The following is a 25,081-nucleotide window of genomic DNA, read 5'->3' as shown; positions in this document are numbered from 1 at the left end:
CATAAAACATTCAACACATGGTGGTCCTTTCCTTTCTGCCCTTTGCCCTTTATTGAATAACTAGAGGCCCGGTGCATGAAATTTGTGCAGGGGGGGGGGGTCCCCTCAGCTCAGCCTGCACCCTCTCCAATCCGGGACCCCTTGGGGGATGTCTGACTGCTGGTTTAGGCCCGATCCCGGGTATCAGGCTTAAATCGGCAGTCGGACATCCCTCTCACAATCCTGCTAGCTCCTAACTGCTCACCTGCCTGCCTGCCGGCCTGCCTGGTCGCCCCTAACTTCTCCCCCTCTGCCGGCCTGATTGCCCCTCACTGCCTCTACGTGTCAGCCTGATTGTCCCTAATTGCCCCCCTCGCCGGCCTAGTCGCCCCTCACTGCCCCCCCCCCCCGCCAGCCTAATTGCCCCCAACTGCCCCCCCTCTGCCAGCCTGGTTGCCCCTAACTGCCCCCCCCTCCCCCCGCCGGCCTGGTCACTCCTAACTGCCTCTGCTTTGCCAGCCTGGTCACCCCTCATCTCCGCCCCCCCCCCCTGCCGGCCTGGCCACCCTGCTGTTCACTTGTTTGGTTGTTCACTTGTTTGGTTGTCCCTCACTAACCCCCCTGCCGGCGTGGTAGTAAGCAGCCATCTTGTGACGGTGTGAGGGTTAATTTGCATATTATTGCTTTATTATATAGGATGGCTCCTACATAAAAGTCCCTTTTTACTGGAAGCTTATTATATGCTAAGCATTGCTCTCAGTTCTCACAACAGCTCTTGAGGACATTGATGAGAAATGGAGGCACTGAAAGATGGAGTCAGTTCTCCCAGGTCACATGCCCAGTGGGTGGAGAGGCAGGATTTGAATCCAGGATCTGAGGCTGGAGCCCATGCCCATAGGTGGTTTGGGAATGTGTGCACATATTGAGGTCCCCGCTGAGGCTGGTGAGATGGAAGAATGCTGGTCTAGGGCTTAGGGGACCAGGTTTTCGACCCCTGCCCTGACACTCACCAGGTATACATCCTTGGGAGAGAGACTGACCTCCTGAAGTTTCAGTTACCTACTCTGTGAAATGGGAGGAGCATCTGAGCTCAGCGAGGGGCAAAGCCTTGTCCAGCCCTGATATTGTACGACTGAGATTTTGACTTTAATTTAGCCTCATGCCAAATGAATTACGAGTCACCCCCAGTCCTGATGATGTGGAAAATGCAGAAGGTCAGTCTAGGCTGCACTTGCTTCAGATTTTGTTTTTAGTGAAGCAATGCTTGCACATAGTAGTTTTGTTTTTTGTTTTTTTAAAGCCCCAGAGAAGTTTTAATGACACAAATGAAAGTCCTCTGTCTGATTTCTTCCCACCCCCAGTTCTACGCCGGAAAGCAACCACTGTTAACATTTTTAGCTGTTTCTTCTGATCGTTCCTTTCATGTCTCTAAAGTTACAGCAGAGGGCTTTGACTTTGGTTCTTCTGCATCCTGTGCCCTCCTTTCTCTCCCCTGATTAGCTGCAGTCAGGAGGAAGGTTATCCAAAAGCCAGCAGGAGCCAGACAGCCAGCTGGCCTGGAATGTGGTGGGTGGATGCGAGCTTCCAGCTAAATCATCTCTGGAGCTTTCCAAGGCTGGGCCCTGAACTCCCCATCACGCCCTGATTCTAAAGCTCATGTCAGGTTATGAAATGGACCTTGTATTGCGTAACAGCGTGGGTGGTGGTCGAAACATTATCCTGGTAAACGTGCCAATCAATTGTATAATCCATCTAAAATCTAATGTCTAAGAATTGTTGGGGAAAAGTGCGTCTTGGAGTTGAGGAAATAGGCTACGCTTCTCGGTGTAAACATGAAACCACTCCCTGGTGGTTGAACTTAGTATAAAGCCCTGGTTCAGCAGTTCTGCCTCCTCTTTCACAAAGAATCCCGTGGGCTGAAAAACATGTGTGGCCACGAATGAAAAAGCATTGGGTCCTGTCAGTCTTTCTAGCCGAAATGTGTGTGTGTGTATGTGTGTGTGTGTGCGTGCATGTGTGTATATGTGTGTGTGCGTGTGTATGTGTGTGTATGTGCGTGCGTGCGTGCATGTGTGTATATGTGTGTGTGTATGTGTATGTGTGTGTATGTGTGTGTGTAGGGTTATGTAACTTTACCCCCTCCTCTAGGGACTCTTAGGATTGACCCTTGTGCCTGAAGATTTAAGGGGTTTATGGGTTTGGACCTTTGTCTCTATATATTAAATTCCATTCTGGTGGCTCATTCCTATGTAACAGCAACAAAAAGGTTGACTTGAAAATGAGTCTTTTCCAAATTGACAGACATTCTACACAATAACTGGCTCGCATTATTAAAAAACATCAAGGCCATGAAAGACAAAGAAAGACTAAAGAACCGTTCCACAGGAAAGGAGACGAGAGAGAGATGACAACTACGTGCAAGGTGTGGGTCCTGGGTTGGATCCTGGGCCCCTTAAACAATTTCCCCCCCTTTATTAAAAAAAGACATCAGTGGGACAGTTGATAATTTGAATAAAGCCATAGCTCAGATTGATAGCCTTGGATGAACATGATGTTCTGATTTTGGTTCTTGTGCCAGGCCCTGTAAGAGAATGCCTTTATCTTTAGGAAATGTGCACTGAAGTATTTCTTTTTTAGGTTAAAGGAGCACCATGTCTGCATCTCACCCTCATTTTTTCCCAAGTCTGAAATTATTTTAAATTAAAAAAAAATTTTTTTTTAAAGTCTTTTCCCCATTCCCAGATCTGCCAATTGCCTTGCCTTAGCCTCCAACTGGCAGTGGAATCTTGGCCGTGGAATCTTGACATTGGCCATCGCTTCAAAGGGAGCCGTGTGGCCCAGCCTGGCGGGCCCGCTGGGGCGGGCTGCGATGTCCTGGGGGATGGGCCTGGGTGCTCACATGCTTATCTGGGAATATTTTTTTAAAATATATTTTATTGATTTTTTACAGAGAGGAAGGGAGAAGGATAGAGAGAAACATGATGAAAGAGAAACATTCGTCAGCTGCCTCCTGCACGCCCCCTACTGGGGATGTGCCCACAACCGAAGTGCATGCCCTTGACTGGAATCGAACCTGGGACCCTTCAGTCCGCAGGTCGAGGCTCTATCCACTGAGCCAACCGGTTAGGGCTATCTGGGAATATTTTACAGTCAAGTCAGAGTTCGAAACCAGAGAGGCCTCTGCGCAGGAGGAACTCAGTTCCACACAGGCCTGAAAAAGAGCACCAAGACCTTTGTTAACCCCAGAAAAGGGAAACTGACAACAGGAAACGCTCTTGACTGCCTTTTCCCTCTTGGTGGAAGGAACCCCTTGTTGGGTCACAACCAAGACGGACAGTGAGGTGCTGTGGAAAGAGAAAACAGGATCTGGCCTTGTCACCAAGTCCACCGAGCTGCACAGGGGCTGCCTGCCCCTGGGCCTACAGCTGGGATTGGGACCCCCAATCCTTTGTCCCACCACCACTTAAGTAAAAGGAGGGTTTTCTGAGAGATTAAAGGAGCCTGTCATGGAACTCAAGGGAGGGGAGCATCATTGGGCCTTAAGCATAGGGAGGGGACTCGGGCGCCTTGTCTCCAACGTGTCCCAGTTGCCTCAACAGACTTGGTTTAAGCCTGTTGTCTCGGCGTGATTATTATTTTTTAAGATATATTTTTATTGATTTCAGAGAGGAAGGGAGAGGAAGAGGGAGATAGAAACATCAGTGATGAAAGGGAATCATTGATTGGCTGCCTCCTGCACATTGGACCGAGCCCGCAACCCAGGCATGTGCCCTTGACTGGAATCTAACCTATAACCCAGGCATGAGCCCTTGACCGGAATCGAACCTGGGACCAAACCTGGAACCCTTCGGTCCGCAGGCCAATGCTCTATCCACTGAGCCAAACCGGCTAGGGCACGGTGTAATTATTAATAGGGCCCCTTCTCAGTCTGGAAAGTGCCCTGGTTTGATCGATAGGTTACACCACTATCTGATTTCTGGATCAGTCAGGAACCCAGATAATCTCCCCTCCTCTGCTGCCTCCTGCTGTTCTCTCAGCTGCTTCCTTCTCACTCTCTGCCCTGTGTCTCTGTCACTCCCTCCTCTGGGCTCCTCAGTTCTGTTCCCTGAGTGTCTTGTATCAGAAACGTGGCTGCAAGGTTCTGCCGGATGCATGGACGGTCCCCACAGAAGGAAGTGGCGGCTTTGGCGAGCACCCCAGGGGGCCTCTGCTACAGGACTGGGGCTTGAGGTAGGAAAAAAGGAGTCAGAAGGGGAAGGGACTTAGGCACCTGGTCTCCAGCAGAGATTCTGAGGTCTCTCAGTTTGAAGGGCCTAGTATTTTCTTCCCCTTTTTTTCTTTTCCATGAAGTTTCTAATCCTTCGGAGCTGTTTTAACCAGGGTCTTCTGGGTGGATGGATGGACATTGCTGATATGGAATGGGGCTCGCACAGCGATCGGGAGTGTGGTGGCCCCTGGTGGGACGAGCTTCAGCTCCCGGTGGTCCTCTGTCCTCCCCCTCCCCCGCCTCGGCTGCCTCCTGGCTCTCTGCCTCTCAGGTTTGGCTCCCTTGGCGTTGGCTGTACCCTGGTATATTCTTTCCGATTTGCCTCTGCTGTAAAATTCCTGAAGGTGGAATTGCACTGTCCTGGCTCCCCTCTCACGGGGCCAGGAAAGCCGCTCCCAAGCTGGGGCTGTGGGAGGAAAACTGGCAGAGGCAGGGAGAGGAGGCAGCTGGAGGACCCCAGGAGCCTTGTGTGAGCTTTCAGGGGGGCAGCCAAGCGAGACCCAGGATCCAGGAGCCAGACCTGTGCTGTCCAATATGGCAACCACTAGCCCCATGTGGCTATTTAAATTTCATTTAAAAAATTAAAATTTAATAAAACGTGGTATTTGCACTAGCCACATTTCCAGTTTTCATGGAGCCACATGTGGCCGGAGGCCTCTCCATTGGACCACACAGGTGGAGAACATTCTCATTCCTGCAGGGTTCTATCAGGCTGGGGAGCCTTACTCCCTGTTCACCCAGCTCTGTTCAAGGTGGGTCCTTTGTGTGTTTTAGTAGCTGCCACGGTGCTTCTAAAGAATAGGTTGGAGGGGTGAGAAGAAAACATGATTTGTCGTAAACTTCAGAACATTTCAGGTATCTCAGAACTGGTCGGTAAGTCCAAATGTTCCCAGTGGCGCCTTTTATCGTATAACTAGAGGTCTGGTGCATGACATTTGTGCACTGAGGGGGTGGGTGGGGGTCCCTCAGCCCAGCCTGTGCCCTTTTGCAGTCCCGGACCCCTTGGGGGTCAGACATCCTTAGCGCTGGCAGTTGGATGTTCTTAGCACTGCTGCGGAGGCCAGAGAGGCTCCCGCCATCCGCTGTGTCAGCCTGGCTTCTGGCTGAGTGGCGCTCCCCCTGTGGGAGCACACTGACCACCAAAGGGCATCTCCTGTAGTGAGCGTCTGCCCCTGGTGGTCAGTGCGTGTCATAGTGACCGGTCGTCTGTCGTTCGGTCAATTTGCATATTGCCTTTTTATTATATAGGATTCTATGATGTCCCTCTAACGGGCTTTATGGTTCTTAACTGGTCATTCTCTGGCTGCTGTTGTAATTTTTGCCTTATCCTAGTTTTCTGTATGTACTATTTATTCCCTATTTCTCTTTAAATTGATTCACACTCTTACTTCAGTTTGAAAAGGAGAATTTATAACGGTAAGTGGAAAACCAAGAAAGGGAAATGCATTTTTAAAGCAAGAGTTTTATTGAAGGTATGTACGAATGGAAGTGCCCTACTCATCACAGCACAGCATGGGACTAGGAAAGCAATGCTGGTTGCTGCCAGTGGATTTATTGTTCAGCTTATCATGTTGTAGCAGATTCCCTTCTTGGTGGACAGTTCTGAGCCGGGACTGGCCATTCCCTTCTTAAAGAGGAGATTAGCGAAGCAAACGCCAGGAAGTGCAGAAGGCGCTATGAAGGCAGGGTCGCACCAGCAGTGGCTTTAAAGAAGGATCTGAGAAGTAATAACCGCTTCACGGTTAGTGAAAATATGCAGGTGTTTCTGTATGAGAAGGGTGTCTGCAGGGCAGGCCGGATGGGGCAGGTATGCCTTCCTGCCTCAGGTCCCCTTTTACATTCTTATAATCGTTGAGTACCTCAGAGAGCTTTTGCTTTGTGAGCAATACCTATATTTGCCATGTTAAAAATGAAAAGTAAGAAATCTCAAAAACTTGTATTAATTTATTTTAAAAAACCATAAACCGGTCCCCCCCCAAAAAAACCCCCACAATGGAATAAATAAGTACATAAATAAATAAATATTATTAATCTCAAAAAAATTTATAAACCGCCCTGGTTGGTGTGGCTCAGTTGCTGAGCATTGATTGTCCCACATACCAAAAGGTCACCGGTTCGGGTTCGATTCCTGATCAGGGCACGAACCCAGGTTGTAGGTTCCATCCCTGGACAACTGATCCAAGTTTCTCTCTCTTCCCTTCCCCCGTTCTCTTTCTTTAAAATCAATAAAAAATATTTAAAAAACCACAAAAATCATAAACTAATTACATGTTAACATTAATATATTTTATAAAAAAATAACTATTTCCTCACATAAAAAAAATTCATGACAAGAATGTAATTGTCGGTGATTTTTGCAAGCCTTCTCATGTCCGGCCCAGTAGAAGAGCTGGATTTTCGTGTCAGCTTCTGCGTCCCATCGCTTTCGATGCCCCCTATCAAGGAGTCTCTGGAAAACTCCATTGAACACTCATGAGAGAATGAAGGTGGAAAAGGCAGATAAGTCTAATTTGATTCTGAAAATTGACTCCCAGAAAAGGTCTCAGGGACAGCCCCCACCCCAGGGTCCCCTGGACCACACTTGGAGAACCACTAGAGAAGTGAAAGGCACATCGGACTAAAAGACTGAAGGCCTGCACTTCCGCCTGAGTGTGACATTTGCGTGTGACTTCAGACTCCTGTCCTCCCATCTGTAGACTGGGAAGGGTCATTCTGGCCGAGCCAGTCTTGCGGGTTGCTGTGAGGTGCAGATGCCTGTGAAACCTGGCTCTCCGCTCTGAACGCGGTGTATTTATAAATGGCATTACTAAGGATCTTTTGAAGCGTGGTGTCATCTTTAATTTGTAGGCCAGTTATTTTTAAAAACTGACATCCCATCTTAATCTCCCTGGGTTCTGGGGGCACTTTTGAGAAGTGGGAAGGCTGTCATTTTCAGCTCACAGGTGAGATAATGGAGGTTTAGGGGAGCGGGTTGGCCAGGAAACAGGACAATGACAACCGGCCCCTGTGTCCCAGGCTCTCCGGTGCTGGCTGGCTTGGCCTAGCCGGAGTTCTTATCTGATACGGGCCTGTGCTTGTGACACGCTGACACATTCACACCATCAGCAGTCCTTCGCCTGAATAAATTGCCGTCAGACTGCGTCAGCTAATGGATGACACAGGTTTCAGATTTAAAGATCTGAGGCCTCGTCCGAGCAGAGGGAGCCCTTTTAGAACTCCTTCAAGTGCCGATGAAAAAAACCGGCCAGTGAACAGCTTGTTTTCCTAGACGGGTGGGGTCTGCTCCTTCCCCCGAGATGCGTTTGGACTTCTGACTGCTTCCTCCATGGGTCATTTACTGTAGAGAAAACGGCTTTCTCGCCTCCCTGGACACCCCTGCAAGCAACCTCCGCTCTGATCCTGGGAGACACACTTGCCTGCAATTGTAGGAGACAAAGGACCACAGTCATCTTTTCTCTGAACTAGGAAATAAGGCAAAGAGCACAGGTTCAATGGAGACAAACTGGCTTTCGGGTGTGGCCAGCTGGCGTTCAAATGGATTTAAGGAAAAGTTTTATGCGGGTTAGGCTGAGTCCCATTCCCTGGGCTCTGCTCCTTGTACACACGCTGTGTGGTCGGGGGCAGCGCCCTCCATCAGCTTATCCGTATTTAAGTGCAGACTGTAGATTGATCCTCCCCTCCCGTCTATATGAATATGACTACCTTAAGGCCTATTTTTCAATAATTTTTATGACTTAATTTGATTGCAAGTGACAGAAATCCAGTTCCAATTCGCTTAATCTTAACATAAATCAGTGGTGACAGTTGGGGGTGTACGTGCTGGTTTGGCTCCAGGGAAGGTGGTTAAACTGGGAAGCATTAGGTCATTGGGACCCCCCCGCCCCAAACTCCCTCCTTTCCTCCTTATCTCCCCCCCCCCTCCATCCCTTCCCCCCCTTCGGTCAGGCTCTCCCCTCATGGTGCCAAGATGGTTGCCATCTGCTGCAGGCTTTCATTCCAATCACTAAGCCTCCTTGGGGGAGAAATTTCCTCTTTCTAACTGTTTCCGAAGTCCCAGAGTGAAGTCTCCTTGGTACCGACGGGTCATTGGTTCTGATGTCCTCCCTCAGCTATCACTGAGGCTGGGAGTATCCACAACCAACCGGCCAGGCCTGGGTCACCGACTACTCCTGGGACCAGGGGGAGGCCCAGGAAATCAGGGCTGTTCGGTGAGACAGGCAGGAAAGGTTTTGGTCTGTGGGTCCCCAAACGCAGTATTTGTGGAGAATTGTCACTGGAGTCATTCTGGTCCTCTGTGGAGCGGTGGAAGGACTGGGTCCGCTCTATCTCGTCAGGGAGAAGGCTGGCTTTGTGTTGAGCTTTTAACACATCTCGGATGAATAGGCTTGTTTGTGGTTGGATGTCAGCCAGTCATACATCATCGTCCCTGGCAACACAGCCTGTTTACGGAGGGAGATGCTGACCTCACATCAAGTCTCTTGGGTTCAATCCCTTTGATGGTAACACACTTAACCAGGCTGGTGGTCCCTGAATCGCCCACCAGAATCCCCTGAGGAGCCTGGTTCACTGTTTGGTAAAACCCAGATCTGCTTACAAATCCATGTGGTGTTCTGCCACAATAGAAACAAATAAATAAATAAAAAGACAAACAAACAAAAACCCCACTAGTATTCTTTTCTTTTAAAAAATGTTTTTATTGATTTCAGAGAGAGGGAGGGAGAGGGAGGGAGAGAAACATCAGTAATGAGAGAGGATCACTGATCGGCTGCCTCCTGCATGCCCCCTGTTGGGGATTGAGCCTGCAGCTGGGAATCAAAACTGTGACCTCCTGGTTCATAGGTCAGTGCTCAACCACTGAACCACACTGGCTGGGCACCCCACTAGTATTCTATTCTCCTACCCCTACCTCCATTTTTTCTCCCTTAGAGGCAATTCAATAGATCAGTTTAACACATTTTAGCTGATTATGTATGTAGTTATTCACTTCTGTGATTATAAATAGCAGACTTCGTGTGGCTATTTCTTGAGTTTTCAGTTTTACTTATTATCTACCAACATCCCACTACGGAAGGTGAGATTTGAGACTCTTTCCGCCCTCTGTCCCCACCGCACACCCACTTTTCCCATCCCCTTTCCTCCCAGCAGAATTACTGTGTAGCCAGTATCTGATGCTGTAAGTGCTGTTGGCAATGGAGCCATCTAGTAAAGGACGATTACTTTTACTTCTCGTGGTAGAACGCACTCTTCAGTCATTTCTCACAGAGGGTATGTGGAAAGTGAGTTGAGACTGGCTGTAAAAAACCCACCGTCTCCCATTGTGCATGGCATCAAGTTCAGGTGCCTAATGTGGCACACAGGCCCTTCCTGGCTCCAGCCTCCTCAGACCTCCCACCTGCCATCCTGTGCTCAGGCTGGTCCCTCAATCGCTACCTGGTGAAAGGCCCTTCTTCAAGGCCTGACTTAGATGACACTTTCTTTGGGTGGCCTTCCCAGTAGAGGGTCTGTTGCACAGTGTGTATACTGGGGCCTCAGTACTTATCTCACCGATTGTACCTACCTGATAAGGTTGCTAGCGATCACACAGATTGGTGGAATTGAGCTTTTACGATAGTGTCTGCCACTCAGTACATGGTCCATCTGTGCCGTGCAGCCTCCTGTCTTAGGAGGACAGGGTTGGTGGGTTATATGCATTAGTGACCAGAATAGCTCTTGGCAAATCAGAAGCCTCCAGGAGTTGGCAGGGAGCCTGAGTGAATGAAGCAGGCTGGTGTGATTCGGGCACAGGGGGTGGGGACGGAAAGGGCAGTCTCTCTCTCAGGGGCGTCTTCGACTCCCCTTCGAGCCAGTGGTTGCCAGGTGGGAATGGGGGCCCGGTGTTGACAGATGATCTGACTGCGGGCCTGGCCAGCTAGGGGAGAGGTAGGAAAAATCCTGGTGATGACACAGGGCTGGGGGAAGGGACCAAGGCCGATGTCAGAAGTGTCTGGCACAACATGACAGAGGGGGATGGAGTGAGACGTGATCGGAGTCTCCTTTACCCCCTGAGCCATCCCATTGGCCCACCAAGCCCCTACCATCTACTGTTTAGAAATAGCTTTCAGGTAGTTACTTGCGAGGCAGGTGCTTTGCAGCCAGTGGAACCTCGTGTTTTACCAGCAGGAGGTTGTTGGTCTTGGGGCAGCCCCATGGCTGGTGGTCATGTGTTGTTCCTTCTTCTCTGAGTATCCATTTCCCCTTTCTCAAAGGCATGTGTGTGCTTGCGTACACATACTCACACCCCCACTTCCTCACATGCCCGCCCACACACACATACACACACACCCCCTCCGCACCCCCACACCCAACGCGTGGCTGCATCAGGCAAATGCCAAAGGGAAAAGGAGGAGAGGGCATGTGGGGTCTGTGAGATATTGACCTGACCTCCAGTATGTCCTAGACATGGGACTAAATTTCTTTTTTTTTTTAAATTTGCCCTCCTGTGATGTCCACAGGCCTGGTTCCTCAACTTTTACCCTGTGGTTAAGCCTGGCGTGGCCCACCTGCCTGTTCCTTCCAAACTCTTACCGAGGCCCAGCTTTTATTTTTATTTTTTAAATCTTTATTGTTGAGAGTATTACAGATGCCATTGTAATCCCCTCAACATTGCCCCCCTCCGCCCGGTTCCCGCCCCAGCCTGCCCCAGGCCTTCACCACCCTGATAGTGGCTGCCTCCAGGATGGGTGGCCGCCCTATCTTTTGCCATTCTCCATATTCCAGACTTTCCGCTTCCTTCCCTTTCTTGAAAACACCGTGTTCTCCCTCTCCCCTCTGGCTGAGGGTGCTGCTGCCTGCTTGGGACTCAGTATTTCCTCTCCCCTCCCCAGGGCCCATTCATGCTTTAGGTGTCTGTGCAGATATCCCCCCTCCAGGAGGGTTCTGCCTTACCTGGCCTAGTGAGGGTCTCCACTGCTGGGTTCCATGGCACCTGTACCCCACCATCCTGGCACCGCCTTCTGGACTGGGCTGTAAGTGCCTGACTTTACCCACCAGATTGGAAGTGCCCTGGAGGCAGGGACCAAGCCCAAGGCCCAGCACAGGGTCTGGCATGTGGGCATTTTGCTCTCAGTGTTTCATCTTTTCTTTTTTTAATATATTTTTATTGATTTCAGAAAGGAAGGGAGAGGGAGAGAGAGATAGAAACATCAATGATGAGAGACAATCACTGATCGGCTGCCTCCTGCACGTCCCACACTGGGGATCGAGCCTGCAACCTGGGCATGTCCCTGTGACCTTCTGGTTCATAGGTCGATGCCCAACCACTGAGCCACGCCGGCGGGGCTCGGTGTTTCGTCTTGACCACGTCATATGATTGAGGACTCCGTGGTAGGGTAGGAAATGGTGCCATCATTATGGGCTAAGCTACTGGGGCGGCCGACTGGACATCTTCCCTTGAGGAGACAGAGCCTTTTAATCTAGCCTGTGCTGTCTGATACAGTAGTCACTAGCCACAGTGATTTTTAAAATTTAAATATAGCCCTGGCCGGTGTGGCTCACTCAGTTGGCTGGGCATCGTCCCGTGCACCAGGAGGTCACTGGGTAGATTCCTGGTCAGGGCACATGCCCAGGTTATGGGTTCAATTGATCAATGTTTCTCACATTGATGTTTCTCTCTCTCTCTTTTCCCCTCTCGTCCCCCCCTCTAAAAAAATTAAATATATTTAATTAAGATTAAATAAAATGTATTTCCTCAATCTCACCAGCCAATTAATTTTTTAAAATATAAACATTTTTTCTTCTTAAATTTATTAAATTTATTTTTTGATTACTTAGAGAGACATCGATTTGTTGTTCTACTTATTTATGCATTCATTGGTTGATTATTGTCTGTGCCCTGACGGGGATCGAACCCACAACCTTGGTGTATCAGGATGATGCTCTAAACCAGTGATGGCGAACCTGTGACATGCGTTGTCAGAGATGACACAGGAACTCATTTTTTTGGTTGATTTTTCTTTGTTAAATGGCATTTAAATATATAAAATAAATATCAAAAATATAAGTCTTTGTTTTACTATGGTTGCAAATATCAAAAAAATTTCTATATGTGACACGGCACCAGAGTTAAGTTAGGGTTTTTCAAAATGCTGACACGCCGAGCTCAGAAGGTTTGCCATCACTGCTCTAAACCAACTGAGCTACCCAGCCAGGGCTCACTAGCCAATTTCAAGTGCTCAGTATTCACATGTGGCAGGTGGCTGTCGCGTGGGACAGTGCCGATGCTAGAACACCTCCAGCAACGCAGAAAGAGTTCTTTGGATGGCGCTGCTGTAGACACTGTCCTGTGAAGGTAGTGGGTGCTTGTAGGTTGTGTGAGGTCCGTCCTTGGTGTTTGTGGTGAGGTCAGGCAGATTTTTTCAGATTCCTTCTTAAGCCTGAACTGTGCTTCCTCCGTATCCCCCGGCTGCAGGATGCTCGGCAGAAGTTCCGCTCTGTTCTGGTTGAAGCCACGGTGAAACTGGACGAGCTGTTGAAGAAGATCGGCAAAGCCGTGGAAGACTCGAAGCCCTACTGGGAGGCGCGGAGGGTGGCGAGGCAGGTAAGATAGCCCCGCACGCCCTCTCCCGGCCTCTGCTCATCCCAGCTGGCTTTGGGGTGCGCCTTCTGACTTCTGTGTCTCCCCTGAAAGTTAGAAGCGCGAGTCCTGTGTGATGGAGAACAGCCATGACTTTGTCATCAGCTGCATGTGGAGTCAGTCTCTTATCACCGCCCCCCCCCAATACCCCCCACAGTCTGCCTTCATCCAGCTCTTGGTACTCTTCATAGAGGGTGGGTGCTGACACTTGGATGACCCTGTGAGTGGGCGCCACTTTGCCCCCATAGTTGGCGCCCAGGTCCCCTTGCCAGGCAGCAGGGCCAGCTCAAGCGGAGGAGAGGATGTGTCCAGAACATCAGGCTCCTGCTCTGCCCTCTCCTAGTGACCGCCTGTCGGGCAGCAGGCGAATACTCTGTCCCTCTCCTTCTGGTGTGGGAGCAATTAGCTGTTCACCTCTCTTGAAATACTGGTTCTTTGTCCTGAGAGCCCAAACAGGCAGCTGAGGCACCAAGATGAGAAAAGGGGCAGCAGAGGGGAGCTGCGGTCAGGCGAATGCTGGGGCCTCAGGGACTCTGCTTTCAGAGTGTGTCTCCCTTGGATGGCTACTGCTGAGATGCGGGGTGTCCCTGTGCCACCACTCGGCCCCCCATGGCCAGGCATGTGGCCGAGGAAGAAGAGCCCTGACACTGGCCCCTGCCCGCTGCTCCTTCCTCTCAGCCCTTGTCTTGGTTGGTGAGCATAAGTGATCATGACAGTCACTGAGTCCTGTGGACAGGGCGCTGAGTCATCAGGTCTGATCACATAATAGCCAGCCCCCGGCGGCCTGCGACTGACGCACTGTCCACTGGCAGCGCTCAAGATGAATGCTGAGGGCCTCCTGCCCAGCCCAGTGCCTGCACGCCCGCCCCTTCAAGTCCTGCCTCTGCAGGTGGGGCAGGAAGAAGGGCGGAGAGGTCCCAGAGTGACCCCTGCCCCTCAGCCCCAAGGGCTCTTGTTGGTCTGCGGAACTGGAAGGATGCTCAGAGGCCCAGGCTGGGTGCGGATGTCGCATCTCATTGCCGTGGATGGGGGCTGTCTGGGCTTGGGCCAGGTGGCCGTCTGTCTGCACCAGCGGGACCTTCCTGATGGTGAAGGGGTGGGGCTTCCTGTTTTCTTCCTCTGGTCTTGCTCTGCCCCCTTCCTTTCTATATGGACAGACCCCTCTGGCTGTGGAGCAGGGATGGTCTCTCAGAGGCCTTCAGAGCATCTCCTTCCAGTGCGTTCCCAGAGCCTCCGCATCCTCGTCCGAGGGACTCTATGGTCATGGACCAGCCTTGGCTCTCTTGAGGTCGTCCTTAGGACTTCATGAGTGTTTGGCCATGGAATCCCTGCGTGAGCTTAGGTTTTGGCTTCATTTAAAAAAAAAATGTGGTAGGAAATATCGAAAATAAACAAAAAAGAAAATAAGCCCCCATACCTTCTGTGAACAGTTGATGTATAGCTCTTGTTTTTTGTTTTTTTTAAAATAAAGATTATACTGCAGGGTGGTTTTATTATATGTCTGGGATGACCATGTCCATCCAGCCAGAGGCTCAGTGGAACGGTGGAGACTTAACAAAGGGAGAAACTTCTCCTAACAGCTTGGCTTTCCGTAAAGAGTTTACAAAGATTTGTAATTGTCCGGCCTGTAGAAATTCTATCTGCCCATCAAAATGTGCATTGACTTTATTATTCCTGGTGTCAACTCATTTTCCTACTGAGTCAGGCCCAGCCCTGTGGTTTTGAGAAAACCCAGTCTACATCCTGCCAGGAGGATGTAGAAGATGTCTGCTTTTTCTTTTCTGGGCTGAGCTGGGGGCAGGGAGCTGGCTTTGATTTATCTGAGGGTTTTTTCCTTGAGCCGGAGCTTGTTTTTAAGGCGGCTTTGCCGTATCTGCTGGCCCATCTGGCCTTCAGTGTGTGGCCGGGGACATTGTGACGAGGGGGTGGAGCTGTGGGACTTGGGAAACCTGAACAGTGGAGTGTTTCTTGCTCATTTTGCTCCCTGGGTTCTGTCTGGTCAAACAGTGGCCCTGGGCTTGCATTTTATCCCTGCCAGGCCCAACCCTTGTAATTGTTTTTCTTTACAAAAGATTGCGGTAAACTGTATGTAAGATTTGCCTTTTTTTCAGTGTATAGTGAGGTAGCACGAAGGACATTCATGTTGCTGTGTAGCCCTCACCGCCATCCATCTCCAGAACTTTTTCATTTTCCCAAACTGAACCTCGGTACTCATGAAATAGTGACTTACCATTTCTCTTTCCCTCAGCCCTTGGCCACCACCAAGGGCCCTTGGCTTTCCGTGATTGGCTCATTTCACTTAGCATCATGTCCTCAAGGTTCACCCGTATCGTAGCACATGTTAGGTTTTCATTCCTTCTTCAGGCTGAATAATATTCCACTGTATATGTGGGCCACATTTTGTTTACCCACTCATCTTTAAACTTTTTATTTATTGATTTTAGAGAGAGAGGAAGGGGCGGGGGGAGAGAGAGGGATTGATTGTTGTTCCGCGTATTCATTAGTTCATTGGTTATTTCTTGTATGTGCCCTGACTGGGGATCGAACCTGCAACCTTGGCATATTGGAACGATGCTCTAACGAACTGAGCTGCTCAGCCAGGGCCTTCCTCACTCATCTTTAAATGGACATTGGGGCAGCTCTTGTTATTTTTAACTGGTTGGAGCTGTGAGAAGTGCGTTGCCAATCTGGAGAGCAGCAGAGGGTTATCCGGTGCTGAAAGTTGCCTGTTTGGGGTTTACGGGCCATGCATGTTCATGTCCCATCCTGACTTTCTTTGGGGAAGTGAGTGGGGAAACATTGAAACTTGTAGAATGACTTAGCTGTGGGGCAATCAGCAATACTTAGTCCCTGGAGCCAGACTGCCTGCCTGCCTTTGAATTCTAATTCACCGCTTAATAGCAGTGGGACCTCAGCAGGTTGCTTAATCTCTGTGCCTCAGTTTCTTCATCTGTAAAGTGGAGTTGTGTGTCAGTTCTAGCTTTTGCTATGGAACAAACCACTTCAAACTTAGGGGCTTACAGCACTTCGTTAGCTCATGATTTTGCTGGGCAGTTTTCCTGACTGGCTGATCTCATGCATCTACAGTCACTTGGTGGGTTGGCTGGAGGCTGGCTGATCTTGGATGGTTTTATCCATCAAGCAGTTGGCTGGTTGTGAGCTGAGGCGTCAGGGGTGACTGGACCACATGTGTCTCATCTCGCAGGCCAGGGGGCCTTCTTCCTGTGGGGATTCCAGGCTGCTGCTTGCATCCCATTTGTCCCTTTGGGAGGAGTAAGGCACATGGCCAGTCCAAAGTCAAGAGGTGGGAAACAGCCCAGCTGGCTTGGCTCAGTGGTTGAGTGTCGACCTATGAACCAAGAAGCCATGGTTTAATTCCCGGTCTGGGCACATGCCCGGGTTGTGGGCTTGATCCCCAGTGTGGGGTGTGCAGGAGGCAGCCAATCAGTGATTCTCTCTTATCATTGATGCTTCTATCTCTCTCTCTCCCTCTCCCTTCCTCTCTGAAATCAATTAAAAAAAATAAAATTAAAAAAGGTGGGAAACCATAAGCTCTGCCTGCAAAGTATTATAGCCATTTTTACAACTTACTGTTGTATTAAATTAATACATGTGAAACATTGGGGTCAAAGGAAAAGAAAGTAAGTTATTATTATTTCAGATGTATTTTTTTGTCAAGTATTATGTCTCCCTGGTGGATCTGCCTTAAAAACAAACAAACAAACAAAACACAGTAAAAACCCCTGGGAAGAAGAAGCAAATCTGTGCAGGCTGGGCGAGGATAGGGAAGATAGAGAGACTGGGGACAGAAGGTGGTCCCAGGCAGGTTGCGTCCATACGGAGTTAGTCCTCGTGAGGATAAAACGTGCCAGAGGATCAAAAACTGATGCTGAGGAAATAGCCGACTTACTTTTTGACGGATCTAAAGCGCTCGAAGCCCAAACAGATAATGTGGCGAGGCCCCCAGATGGATGCGGAGTCGTGCTTCCCGTGACATGGGTTAGGTCACGTGCATCAGGCAGTCCCCCGAATTCCTATGTTAATCACAGAGGAACGGAGTGCTGCCTCTTCCTGTGCTGGGAAATTCTAGACATCGGTTTTGTTTGCAGAAGACCCTCCGTAAGTGGGGACTGAGAGGCCCAGGTTCTTTATAATAAAACATTAGCCGAGAAGGGTTGAACATTTTCCTGACCCTGGGCGACATGTTCATAAATTTCTTCGGCGTTCAGACTCCCAGACTTGCCTACCACCCATTTTTAATTGGTCATGACCTCTCCGGCATTGATGTCAAATGGAGTCCACAGATTTAGCCACGTTTCCAAGGTTTCATCATGTGCTGTAGACTTCATTTTTACACGACCTGGGGCGGCCTCCAGTGCGGATCTGCAAATTTCCTCTCCCCTTTCCTGGATGTACCCTGTTGTTGCCTCATGAACATCGAATTCATGGCCAGCAGCACCGTGACTCATGCCTGAATGCAGTTTATCTGAAAGGAGCGTTTTCTCTGTAAGGGGCATCACAGCCTTCTCGGGCTGAGGAACACTGGACAGCACTTCAGCACTAGGCTTGGGGGCCAATTTAAATGCCTGATCACCAACAAAAATGGGGAAAACATGACCCTAGCTAGCCTGTGAGATGGACAGTTGTTTGGGCCACATGGCATGGTTGATGGCATGTGGAAGAAGCCAGTGGAGCGAGATCAGTGTGTGTGTGTGTGTGTGTGTGTGTGTGTGTGTGTGTGTGTGTAACGCTTGGGGAAGAGCCGTACGCCTGAGCCCCAAAGCACGGAGAGAGTCTGGGTACACAGGACAGGGCTGAGATGGGAGGGAGAAGACAGCATGAAGTTAACCAGGGCTGCGGGAAGGGAGCCGGGCTGGGGGACCAGCTAGGGAAGGAACGGTGTGGCCTGTGGCCAGTTGCAGGAGCACCTGGCAGCCCCGCCCGGCCTCCATTCTGGGTTGAGAAGCTGCAGAGCAGCCACGGTGGGCTCTGGCACATGGGGCTCATGTTGTGTTTGTCAAGTTGATTGGGCATCGACGACCAGTGTCCTGTCCTTACCTTAATCTGGCCCCATCTTTTGAGATCTGTGTGTTAGGCAGCATGGGTACTGCTCTGTGTAGGGGATGCCATTTGTCTCCCCATTTTGTCCCCACGTTACAGATGAGGAAACTAGTCTTGAGCCCAGAGACTGTTACTTGGGCCCTTCTGGTTGCATCTGCCTCAGCTACTGGGCTAAGAAGTCAGGCTTGTACACACACCTCTGTGGGGTGCGCCTCATCCGAGAGACTACGAAGACTGGCACACTTAGTGGTTAGTCAGCCGTCAAGAAAGGCTCAGAGGGAACCCCGAGGCTTGGACTTGAAGAGCCTGAGCAGCCAGTTAGGAAACTGAGAGTCTGGGGATCTGGCTTTGGGAGACGGTGGTGAGTCGGCTCTCCTGTGTGTTGAACGTGTGACGGTTCCTCACTGGGAATTTCAGGGCGGCTGCAGGTGGGGAGTTGGGAGTGAAGAGTACGGAGGAGAGTGTGTGGAGGGACAAGAGTCAGAGATTAAGGACGGAGGGAGGAGGAAGAGGAGTCATTTTAACACTCGTTGTAAACCATGCACTTTTCTAAGTGCTTTAGTGCATGAGAGAGGCACTTCTTTTTTTTTTTTTGCAGAAGAGGAAACAGAGGTTTAGAGAAGTTGAGTTATTCAGGGGGCTCCCCACATCCTCATTTATTGAGGACCTACTAGGTGCCCAGGTCAGCAGTAGTTAGGTCCCTTGTGTGCATTATCTCATCTGCTCCTCACAGCAGCAGGGCAAGGTGGCATTACCGTCGTCATACGGAGCGGGGGGTAGTAACTGAGGCTCGGGAGGAAAAGTAACGCGTCCACATCACAGATCTCTTGAGGAGAGGAGCAAGGGTTTGAACCTGCATCTACCCGGTTCTGGCTGCTGCCTGGTGCCTGGCACGTAGGAGGCACTTGGTGACTGTTGCAAAGCCTGCCCTACCCTCTGACACATCGTAGGGAACGGGCAGGAGAAACAGTTAACTGGTTGGGCTAAAGGAAGATTTTGAGCTCATCTGTGCACTTAGTTCCCTGCCTTTCCTGCCCTGGGGGAACTGGGAGGCTCTTGCTCTAAGTAATTGGGGGCCCTTTCAGGCTTCTCCCCCTCATGGCCCTCTGTCTTGTTCTGGGGCCAGTGCAGCTCCGTCCTGCCTCCCTTCTTCCCGGTCACTTCGACTTCTGCTGAGCCGCTCTCCTGCCTAGGTGGCAGCTCTCGCCGTGGGACTTGGGTCAGGAGGTTGGGTCAGTGACGTCCATCCCGGGGGCCCCGATCGTATTCCCGCTGGGTGGCCACCGGCCGGTTCCTGGGAACTGCGTCATCCCGGCTGCCCACGGCAAGGGCAAGCAGCGGAGTGACGGGGCACCTGTCGCAGAGCAGAGATCCTAGTGATTTACAGCAAGAAGGGAGACGGCCATGAACTCTCCCTCGCCTGCAGGGCCGCACGCATCCTGCCTGCAGTCTTGGTTGGAGACTGGGGGGAAGGAGCCGCCGCAGTGTGGAGCCTAGAATCTTGAATCTGCGTGGAGAGGGGAGCTTCTGACCCAGGTTGCTGGCTAGAGTAGGTCTTGAGGCTTCAGTCGGAAGGACACTCCTTCCCCCACCCTCTTTGGAGTCACTCAGCTCCTGCTTGTCTGGCTCTGCCTCCGAGTCCTGCTGGAGAGGAGCAGGGAGCCCTGTTGATCTTGAGGTTTCCTCTCCTGGCGGTTCTGTGGGCCCCTTGCATTGGACCCTCACCTGACTGGCAGGTGGCAGAAGGCCCGGAATGGGGCACTGCTCACATGCAGGGCCTCACCCAGGCAGCAGTAAGCATGCTACCCACCATGACCTTGTCGGTTGGGAGCTTTGCCAGGGACGGTTCCCCTCTCCCTGTCCCCTTTGCTTTTCACGGAGGCACCGCTGACTCCCAGGAAGTGCCGCTTGCTAGGCGACATGCTGCCCGAAACTAAGAGATGGGGTTTGTCACCGCAGTTTCGCAGTTAGAGGCCGAGCTGGATGGGGTTGTTTCTTGCTTCCTCCCCTCCCTGCCATCTGCCTTCAGTGAAATTATTGCGTTGACATAAATCACCCCTTCCTTCCTCCCCACGTTGTAAACCACGGGCACCCCCTGGAAAGGAGGGGCGGGTGACTGATTTTTCGGATGAGAAAATCAGAGTAGGAGGTGTATGTGGCTACCAGTTTTGTCAACATGGGTAGGCGTTTTGTTGCCAGGCAGCAAGGTTTGGGCCCTGGCCCAATAGTAAGATTTCTCCGGAGCACGTTTGGTTTACTTTCCGTTCCCTTTCCTCGCCTTGGGGATCCCCCCTGCGCCCCCCCGCCTGCCCCCCCGCTTTCCTTTCTTTTCCCCTCCCACCTCCCATCCCTCCCTGTGTGACTTCATATTCTGCCCCCCCCCCCCAACCCCATGTCCCTTCTATGAAAATCTACCCTTAAGATCCAATGGACTTGTTTACTCTGAGGAGTAGCTGACTATTATATCTCAGAGCTTTACTCTGGATGTTCAAGTACGTATGCTTTAAAAACATCCCCATGGCCCTACACCCTTCTCCCCGGCACACAACGGGTTCCTGACGGGAGAGCACGTCCCTGCGCCCACCTGGCTTATGGCCGTGTGGGACCTACACATGGACTGATGGACTTTAATTCGCACGGATGCTCCCAGTAAACTTTGGTTCTGCTAAAAAACAAAACAAAACGACAAAAACCCAAAAGGCAAACATTCCCATGGTTTGCCATCTGCTGTTTCCATCCTGATGCTCATGTCCAGCTCTTTCTTTTTTTAAAAAAAAAAATATGTTTTTTATTGATTTCAGAGAGGAAGGGGGAAGGAGAAAGAGATAGAAACATCAATGATGAGAGAGAATCATTGATTGGCTGCCTCCTGCACGCCCCCTACTGGGGATCAAGCCTGCAACCTGGGCATGTGCTCTTGACCGGAATCGAACCTGGGACCCTTCAGTCCGCAGGCCGACACTCTATTCACTGAGCCAAACTGGCTAGGGCTCATGTCCAGCTCTTGACAGGTGTGTGAAGGAACCACACCCATGGCACCAAGAGGGCAATACCCAGAAGTCCAGGCCAGAGACAGAGTCTCATTTCTGTGCAGTAGAATGTTCTTGTGGAGTTTAAGCCAAAGGTGGGGTCAGCAGACAGAGTGCCGGCCACCCAGTTGAACGTGAATTTCAGATCATGTTTTAAAGTATAACTCTGTTTCATGCAAGAGTAGGGACATACTTAAGTAAAACAAATTTGTTATTTACCTGAAAGTCGGATTTAACTGGGAGTCCTGTATTTTTATGTGCTACAAAGGGGGGAAGTTGGGGTGTTGAGTCATCAGCCAGATGGAGAAGGTAGTTTTGGAGTCAGCTGCCCCTTCTCAGGGATTCCGAATTCATAGCCTGTGGAGCTGTGGAGGGTTCTGGTCCCCGCATTACCATTCTTCAGCCGTAGCCTTGGGCAAGAGCAAGTGAGGGCATCCGTGGGGGTGTTCAGTACAACCGAAAAGCACTCAATATGCTCACACACCTGTTCTAGGTACTCCTAAGCCTGGCTTTCCTAGGAATAAATGGGGTTTCTAAGCTCAGCGGCTGAGTCTGTTCCTCCCTAACCCCCAAGAGCTTGATTGCTGAGAGCAGGTCAGCTCTGGACAGAATTCTGGAGGGTTCCATGGGAGGACACGTCAACTGGGCCTCTTCTCAGGAAACTTCTGGAATGTGGGTTCCTCAGCTGTTTTTCCACTGACTTGTGCAGACATTGCCTGGCGTCTGCCTCCTTCCAGCTTTCTCCTCTAACCCCAGCCTTGAGTGCCTTTCTTAGTTAATGTGATCCTGGGCTGCTTTGTTTATTCATTTTTTCCATTTGAAACTTTTGTAGGCACTGGAGAACGTACATTCTCCCAGAGGAAAGAGCATTTCTTTGCTTCAGTGTGGGCACCTGTGGGCTTTGTTTAGGAAGCCTCCCTTTGAAGAGACGGTTTAAATGAAGTAAGGAAGAGATACCGTGTGATCATCAATTTGTATCCACCCTCAGGTGCATTCCCCATCCCTTTTGGCAAAGCACCATCCTGCAGAGGTGTTGGGCCTTTGCTATTTCTAACAATTGTGGTGTCCTGAGCTCTTCTAGGAATGTCCTATTCTTTGAATTTAAGTCTCTTAATCTCAGGCTCAGGCCATCTGAGTGAAGATTCTCTTTATACCAGAATACCAGGTCGTCTGTTTCCACCCTGACCTGGGCACTCCACCTGGGTAGGCGAGGGCATCTGTAGTGGGCTCTTCAGTGAGCAGCTGTTGGAAGGAAATCATCTACATATATAAAAGGCTAAGTGACTGACCATCGGACTGACGAACCGACTGACCGGCCGACCGGCTGGTACATATGACACGCACTGATGATTTAAAAATAAATGTTGACTTGCGCATGTGCAATACATATAAAGCTCTCAGGGGGCCAATTTCACACGTGTATTTTGATCTGTCATTGCCAATCATGAACTTGGTTGTTTTTGTTGACATTCTGAAGCTGAAAGAAAGTGTGTCATCGACAGAATATGCCTGAAGACCAACTGTTGGCACAACATACCTCTGAAGTCAAAAGAAGCGGGTGTCATTGACTATTGGCACTTCCAGTATAGAGAAAGGGTGAAGAGCAATATTAAAATATTTCTTCTAATTAATTTCCTTTCCATGTGCACAAATTCATGCACCGGGCCACTAGTGAGGTATAAGGCACTATGCTAGTTTATATATGTTCCCAACACCCAAGACCATAAGTAACTATACAGATGAAGTTTAACAGCCTGAAATTCACATTGCCTTGTGCACAAAAGAGTGGTTTCATCTTGTATCCACTAGGAATTGCATCTGGTTGCAAGTAATAGACGACTCAAAAACAGTGGCCTACACACATAAGGCTACCTCCTCTCACCTAAAAAAAAAGACCTGAATTAGGCAGTCTAGGTTGGTGCTGTGACTCCATGGTCATCCGAGACCCCGTGGCTTATTACTTCTTCATCTTAGTATGTGAGTCCCCTCCTCAAGGTCACCTCATGGTCCAAGAGCTCCAGGAGCCCCTGCCATCACATCTGTATTTCAGGAAAAGAGGAAGGAAGGGGCAGGGGCATATGCTTCTTCTATGTTAAAGAGTCTGTGGAAGTCCCTGCTTGTTTCATTGCCAGAATCTAGTCACATAATCATGGATAACTACAAGGGAGGCTTGGCTTGAAGATTTTTTTTAGTATTTTTTTTTCCATCCTCACCCAAGGATATTTTTTCTATTGACTTTTAGAGAGTGGAAGGAAGGAAGAGGGCAGGGAGAGAGAGAGAGGGGGAAACATCAATGTGAGAGAGACACATCGATTGGTTGCCTCCCCGAATGTGCCCCGAACCTGCAATCCAGGTATGTGCCCTTGACTGGGAATTGAACCCTCAATCCTTTGGTGCATGGGCAATACTCTAACTACTTAGCAGCACCGGCCAGTGCAGCTTGTTGTTGGTTGTTTTTTTTTTAGCAGAATTGTTTCTAAGTCTGAAGGGGAGAATGGATATGGGGAGTCAGCTAAACAACTCTGCCACATCTGTAGTGTGGCCTCTCTGTCTTCTAGAAAGGCTCTGGGTTGGAAAGAGAGACGGGCATTTGTGCCCCACAGAGCAGGCATAGGAGGACTTCTTGGAGTAGACAAGCACAGCAAACCCCATATCTGCCTGCTGCATTACCTCCTCCTTTTTTATGGGGTGTGGAAACTTCCTTTCCCTTATATTGTGCTGGAGAACTAAGGAAATGCTAGCTTCCCATAAAGGTGTGTGTGTGTGTTTTGTCACAGAATCCATTCCTACTTTCTTTTAATAAATGCTAAGTAAATGACTCATTTCCCTTTGCCACTTCTTTGGTGCAAGCCCTCATGTCTTGCCTGGACTATTGAAATAGCCTTTCAATTGGTATTCCTGTTTTCTAGTGCCCCCTCCCTATCCCTCACGCCCCCCAGCCGAATCTTGCCGAAGTCATTCTACTGATAGTCTTGCTCAAAAACTTTAGTAGATGTGACTAATTTTATTGGTCAACTTGGTTGGGCCATAGGTATGTAGTCAAACATTATTCTGAATGTTTCTTTGAGGATGTTTATTGGATGAGATTCGCATTTAAACTGGTGGTTTTGAGTAAAGCAGATTGCCCTCCATAGTGTGGGTGGGCCTGATCCAATCATTTGAAGGCTTGAATAGATCAAAAGACTGCCCTGCCCTGAGTAAGTGGGAATTCTGCCCTACACAGCCTTTGGACTTGAACTGCAGCCTTGACTCTTCTCTCGGTCTCTAGCCTGCTGACCACTCCCTGTTCAGATTTTGGACTTGCCAGCCTCACTAATCACATGAGCTGATTTCTTAAATGAAATCTGTATATATGTGCATCCCGTTGGTTCTGTTTCTCTGAAGAACCCTGACGACTACAGCACTTCTTCTGTCTCTAGTGTCAAGCACAGTCTGGCCAGCCCCTCTCATCCTTTGGCACCTGCACTCCTCCGTGATGCGCTCCAGTGTGCACCCTCCCGTCTGCCCCCCCCCCCCGCCCCCACCAGTACTCAGATCTGCCGGGTGCATCTTGCTGTTGCACTCACTTCTGAGTACATCGCGGAACGTTCTGCATCACTGAATATTCTGTTCTTTTCGTGATGTTTTCCTCCCAGACTGACTAATTCTGTGATGTTCAGAACTGTAGCCACCAGCCACATGTGACTGCTTAAATATAAATTAATACAACGAAGTAAAACGAAAAGTTCAGTGCCTCAGTGTCACCAGCCACATTTTAAATGCTCAGTAGCCACACGGGGCTGATGGCTACTATTTTGGGACAGCGCACATAGAGAATGTTTCCATTATTGCAGAAAGTTCTGTTGGACAGCACTATTAGCTTCGACCTTGGCCTGATTAAAGTGAAGACGCAGGTCAGTGTAACATCTACAGACTCGGCATTGCCCTTCCCTCGCTAAGCTTGTCTTCAGCTTTGCTTCCTGGAGAATTTGACGGAAGTTATGGATATCATCTCTGAAAACACGCGTGCGTGCACACGGGTGCATAAATTATAATCACGAGTTTAGGGTATTCATCAGCTTCTCTTAAAAGTCACCCATGTCCTGTGGCTTAATAACCATGAGCTAACACTGCATAATGCTTGCTTATGTAACA

At 49.9% G+C, this 25,081-nt stretch overlaps 1 protein-coding gene across 2 annotated transcripts in view; it reads left to right on the top strand.

Moving 5' to 3' along the window:
* The window catches only part of SH3BP5 (SH3 domain binding protein 5), a 66,462-nt gene that overhangs the window by 16,079 nt on the left and 25,302 nt on the right, over window positions 1–25,081 (top strand). For both annotated transcript variants that reach the window (XM_036332652.1, XM_036332653.1), the window contains exon 3: window positions 12,693–12,821. In XM_036332652.1, the coding sequence (XP_036188545.1) occupies window positions 12,693–12,821 (129 nt within the window). The remainder of the gene's footprint in view (window positions 1–12,692; window positions 12,822–25,081) is intronic.

The sequence above is a fragment of the Myotis myotis genome, unplaced genomic scaffold, assembly GCF_014108235.1.
Source record: "Myotis myotis isolate mMyoMyo1 unplaced genomic scaffold, mMyoMyo1.p scaffold_m19_p_13, whole genome shotgun sequence".
Classification (NCBI taxonomy): domain Eukaryota; kingdom Metazoa; phylum Chordata; class Mammalia; order Chiroptera; family Vespertilionidae; genus Myotis; species Myotis myotis.
Note: the sequence above shows the minus strand (reverse complement) of the source record. Positions and strands in the feature narration are given on the sequence as shown.